The sequence below is a fragment of the Perca fluviatilis genome, chromosome 21 (assembly GCF_010015445.1).
Source record: "Perca fluviatilis chromosome 21, GENO_Pfluv_1.0, whole genome shotgun sequence".
Classification (NCBI taxonomy): Eukaryota; Metazoa; Chordata; class Actinopteri; order Perciformes; family Percidae; genus Perca; species Perca fluviatilis.
This window is the reverse complement of record NC_053132.1, coordinates 3,467,732-3,473,172: the sequence shown is the minus strand read 5'-3', so window position 1 is coordinate 3,473,172 and position 5,441 is coordinate 3,467,732. Positions and strand designations below refer to the sequence as shown.

Genomic DNA, 5,441 nt, shown 5'->3' with positions numbered 1-5,441 from the left:
TCTCCTGTGGAAGGGAGTAAGAAGTGAGGAGAGGAATCAAGGAGAGAAATCAAGTCTGCGTCTTTCTCTTGTTCTTCTTTGTCATCCTGTCTGTTGACATCAGGAAGGAAAGTTAACTCCTGTTTGTTATAACGCCTCAGGACCTGTCACTTAAAAAAAAAAAAGTGATTGTGACATCTAGAGGAGTTCACTCGCAAAGGTGATCTGCCAGTGGAAAGATTCCAGGTGTGCAGCAGGCATGTCAGAGGGAGGGGTCACAGGTTTTCTTGCAGGATATAAGGACTCTCACAGCATCAGATCATCACACTGGAAGCTCCTGTTGGAAGTCAAGAAGACTGTTACACAACTCATCTGATCTACACAACTTCACCAGGTGAGAAAGATGGCCTCAGATAAAATGAACATCGCTGCCCTTGGTCGACCTTTCACCCTGGGAATGCTCTATGATGCTCGGAGAGATCAACTGATCCCAGGTAAGTGTTGACTACATTCAAAATATTTCTAAGTCTATCTGTCACAGTTCTACTTAAAGGAACTCTGAAGTAATTTCAAAAAGCTGTAAAACTATTTCAACCATAGGTGTAGAAGAGCACCCACTCCGAAAAATAAATAAAAACAACCATTCAGCCCTAATCCTAACATCCTGTATTATGGATGCATGATCAATTGTTGGTATATTCTCCTGCACAGAATATGAAAGATTTAATTTTAAATACTGTTGTAGATTTTCAGCCAATTGTTACGTCCATGGAGCCATTTTTACAACATCCCTGGACTAGGGTTGCCCTATTTTCTTATACTGCACTATAACTTTTATTCTTTTATTTTATGTAAAGAACTTTGAGTTGCCTTGTTGCTGAAATGTTCAAATAAAGCTGCTTTGCCTATGAAACATGACTCTGATTGAGGATTGTTTCCAAATTAGTGTAAACCTTTTTTTATGATTGGTTATGTTGGTACTGTAGAACAGTGATTTTCAACCACTGTGCCGCAGCACACTAGTGTGCCATGAGAGATCGCCCTGTGTGCCATGAGAAATTATCAGATTTTACTTAATTTGTCCAACAACTTTTTTTATTGAGTTACTGCAAATAATTTGCCATTGTTTCCAGGGGCGTCGGACTGGGGGTAAAACCGATACTGATTACCAGGGCCCAAGGGGAGAAAGGGCCTTTGAAAAGTCTGTAATATATTTTATTTCACCTGGATATTTTCATTTCCTAATTAAATTTCATAATGCATGTCAGATGAAATATAAAGTTAGTGTATTGGCTGAATAACTTGGTTGATTGACCGACTAAATTTTGTATACAAAAAAAGACTATCTAAGGTCTCACCCACCCCTTGCTAATGCGCCAAATGGTTTAGTCCATCTGCACGCATTTTGTTTACGTTAGCTAGTTCAGTTGAGTAACTGACTTTTCATAGAAAGGTGAGCACAAACTAAAAAACGAAATCCATGGTGCTAAACTGCTTGAATATCTCCGTGACTGTTAGTGCTAAAAACAAACTGAGACAACCCATAGAAAGAGCAGAACATACACTTTCAAATGATAATTTGGTTATACTTGTAATCTGAGGTAAAGGCTAAATAAATAAACTACACTAACAATGCTGTTTGCATACAACACACCATTGTAATGTGTTAATTTTAAATTAATAGGCTATAATGTCTATAATTAGCAATAATAGGCTAAACAGTGTCATAGGTCAGTGGTTTTCAACCTTTTTTGAGCCACGGCACAGTTTTTACATTAAAAGAATCCCGCGGCACACCACCAACCAAAAATGACATATTGTAGCCTAATAATCAGAATCTGCATTTTTCCTTTTTTTAAATTTATCCATCGCTTTTGCAGGCTTACATCGATGATCTCGTCCCTACTGCTTACATCCTGGCACTGCGGGATGCGCGCGAAAGGTGACAGCAGGGCTTCAGTGGTTGAAAATCACTGTTCTACAGCACCTTTCAGTAACAAGGCAATTCAAAGTGTTTAACATGAAACAATAAAGAGCAATTCAAAAAATAATATACAAATACAATAATAAAAAAATATATATATATTTGTCATGACAGCGATGGGGCTGTGAGTTTACCTTATATGTTGCATCTTCAAAAGTGACAATGAATTTGAAACAGCACATTGGAATTTATGCATCTATTATCAAAGTATTTATTAGTAATAGAAATGCAAATATTTGGTTAGCACGTTGATTTACGGCGTGTGTAGGACCGAGATCATTGATGTAAGCCTGCAAAAGCAATGGATACATTTTTAGAAATGAAAAATGCAGATTCTGATCTTATTAGGCTACAATTTGTCAGTTTGTAACATTTTTGGTTGGCGGTGTGCCATGGGATTTTTTGAATGTAAAAAAGTGGCTCAAAAAAGGCTGAAAAACACTGCTGTAGAAATCAGGGTGTGAGATTATTAGAGAAGAAAACATAGTTTTGGTGTCAATCTTGATTGTGTGTGCAGTCTTCCAACTCTTTGTATTAGAACAGTACTGAGCTTTGTCAACTGACAAAACACACACACACACACACAATATAATACTTAACTATTGAAAAACGTTTTAAAATTCTCCTCTTTATCTCTAAAAGTCTAAAAGGCCCATACAGGAAATGTTATTGTTGTATTGTTATGCATTGCATATCATATTGTTGTATAATGTTACCATACCCTCTCAATTCAGTAGTTCCTTTATTAAGTAGGTTCATGTCAAAGAATTAATCAAGCAATAAGTATATTGGTGGTTTAGGGAAGCTGCAACATGTAGAAATCTAAATAATTATTACTAGTTTTCTGTGACTTTACATTAAAATGATTTTCCTCCTTTATTAGATGACTGATGGTTTCTAATTTCTATAGGTTTGACATTGTGGGATGATAAAACTCTACAAGGCAAGATAACTGAAAGCTCTCAGCACACCAGTGGATTTCAAATTTCTGCTTCTGACTCCACTGAATCCAAGTGCACTCTGCTGGATGTTGATGCTTCTCTAAAGGCCAGTTTCCTGGGTGGACTGATTGAAGTTGGAGGATCTGCCAAGTATCTGAATGATCAGAAGAAATTCCACAATCAGAGCAGAGTGACGTGTCAGTACAAAACTACCACCGACTTCAAGCAGTTAATGATTGAACATCTAACCATGGAAACCCAACAGATGGATGTCATTCAGAAGAGCTCAGCAACACATGTAGTCACAGGCATCCTTTATGGGGCAAATGCTTTCTTTGTGTTTGACAGTGAGAAGTTAGAGGCCAGCAGCGTTCAGGACATCCAGGGCAGCATGCACGCTGTGATAAATAAGATCCCCTCATTTAATATTGAGGGGGAAGCTAAGGTCAAGCTGACAGATGAAGAAAAAACCCTGACACAGAAATTCTCCTGCAAATTCTACGGAGACTTAATTCTTGATAGCAACCCTGCAACATTTGAAGATGCAGTGAAGAGCTACGTACAACTCCCAAAGCTACTGGGAAAAAAAGAAGAGAAGGCTGTTCCAATGAAGGTCTGGCTGATGCCGCTGAAGAATTTCAACTCCGAAGCTGCTGAACTGAAGAAAGAGATCAGCCCTGGAGTAGTTGGGAAGGCGCAGTATAGTCTAGAAAAATTAAGGGAAATGGGAATGAGATGCAACGATTCTCTGGAAGATAAAGTGGTGGAGCAGTTTCCTGTGATTAAAGAAGAGTTGATCACTTTCCAAACATTGTGTGGTAATTATTCATCTAAACTCCAGCAGGCCTTGGTGAAGAAACTTCCCTCCATCCGTGAAGGAAAAGAAGATGAGAGCTCACTGAACCAACTCTTTGAAGACAGAGACAAGTCACCATTCAGTCAGGAAAAACTAACCCAGTGGCTGGATCGTAAAGAGAGAGAAATCAACGTCATCAGATCCTGTGTAGATACCATGGAGGGAACAAAGATCGTCCAAAATCAGTCAGAGCTGGACAGACAGGTTCTTGCTCTAGGTGTAGACAATGCTCTGTGCTTTGTTTTCACTTCAGTGGAAAGGGGTGATACCGACCTTGATGTGATGGCCGACCACTTGGGCGTTCAAAAATTAGGAAGTACCAATGAAGATCCATGGTACTACTCGGCTGAAGTTGTCACCAAAATGAGAGAAAAAGCCAAAGCTTTCCATCACTTTGCCAACGCACAGAAGAAGAACAGTCAATTCTGTTTCTTCATAGCAGCCATTGCAAACAAGAACTACACAGGAGCAACCATCTACCATTACAAGAACGGCAATCTGGTCAGTGAAGATTTTTCAAAGCCTGTCCTCCCTCCTGTGGAAACCATCACAGACAGAAGAGATCTGATCTGGTGTAAGTCTGTTTCCATGCTTTTTTATTTAAAAAACATGCTGTACTAATATTTCTCGTCAAGAAACCTGTTTGACCATCAGAATAACTGGTAACACATTTTGTTTTGGTCTCTCCATCAGATGCCTGTGATCTCAACCTGGACCCAAACACTGTAAACGGCAAGCTCACTCTGTCTGAGGAAAACAAGAAGGCAACAAATGGAGCACAGCAGTCATATCCTTATCACCCAGATAGGTTTGATACATATCCTCAGGTGCTGTGCAAAGAGAGCTTATCTGGGAAACATTACTGGGAGTTTGAGTGGAGTCATTGTCATCACAAATCTATTTGGGTTGCTGTTGCATACAGGGAAATTGAGAGAAAATCAAAATGTCGAGATGGTGAATTTGGAAGAAACACCATATCATGGGCTTTTGGCAAATATGCTAAATCTACATTAAGCAAACTTGAAGCATGGTATAATGGTAAGGTGGTGAAACGTAGTTTTCCCTCTCATGACTGTAACAGAGTTGGGGTGTATCTGGACTGGCCTGCTGGCACTCTGTCCTTCTACAGAGTCTCCTCTAACACACTGAGGCACTTCTACACCTTTCACACTGAATTCACTGAGCCTGTTTACCCAGGATTTGGGATTTATTTTACATCGAACAATGTGCGCCTGCATCCAGTTGAATAAGAGCAATGACTTGTTAGATTCTTGGTCTGTAAATAGGGATATGAGTTTACATTTTATCTTGAATATGCTTCACAAATTCAAACTATTCATTCAAAACCAGAGGGACCAGGAACATTGATGTGATCGATTGTTGACAGTATGTGTTTTCTTCTCAAACTGGTTACTTTTTTTTAAATAGTTGTCTTTTCAGAATGCTAGAGGAATCTGTTAAGGACAAGTATGTACCTTAAGATTGACTTGGGGTTCAATTTATGACTAATGTTGACTCACAATTTTTAATGTTGGATGTTTAGTATATTGTTGGTGTTTATAGAGTTGAAGAAATGTATTTTCCTATTAATCAGTTCATGTTGATTTGATACACAGCCTTCTTCTCAAACTGGTTTGTCCTTCACTATCAGTTTCAACTGACATTGCTTGGTATATCACAG

The 5,441-nt window shown here is 38.8% G+C and overlaps 1 protein-coding gene across 1 annotated transcript; it reads left to right on the top strand.

Annotated features, from left to right (window-relative positions):
* Positions 1 to 355: 355 nt before the first annotated feature.
* Positions 356 to 5,010, top strand: LOC120550562 (neoverrucotoxin subunit alpha-like). Its single transcript, XM_039787168.1, has 3 exons — positions 356 to 473; positions 2,874 to 4,334; positions 4,454 to 5,010. Exons 1-3 carry the CDS (start codon positions 383 to 385, stop codon positions 5,008 to 5,010), a joined length of 2,109 nt encoding a protein of 702 aa, XP_039643102.1. The 5' UTR covers positions 356 to 382.
* The last annotated feature ends 431 nt before the right edge of the window (positions 5,011 to 5,441 follow it).

Excerpts from the sequence above, each read along its gene's own strand:
- LOC120550562 (XM_039787168.1), top strand. The coding sequence starts at position 383 with ATGGCCTCAGATAAAATGAACATCGCTGCCCTTGGTCGACCTTTCACC. Across the intron at positions 474-2,873 it reads GAGAGATCAACTGATCCCAG|GTTTGACATTGTGGGATGAT; the intron begins GTAAGTGTTGAC and ends TAATTTCTATAG. Across the intron at positions 4,335-4,453 it reads CAGAAGAGATCTGATCTGGT|ATGCCTGTGATCTCAACCTG; the intron begins GTAAGTCTGTTT and ends TCTCTCCATCAG.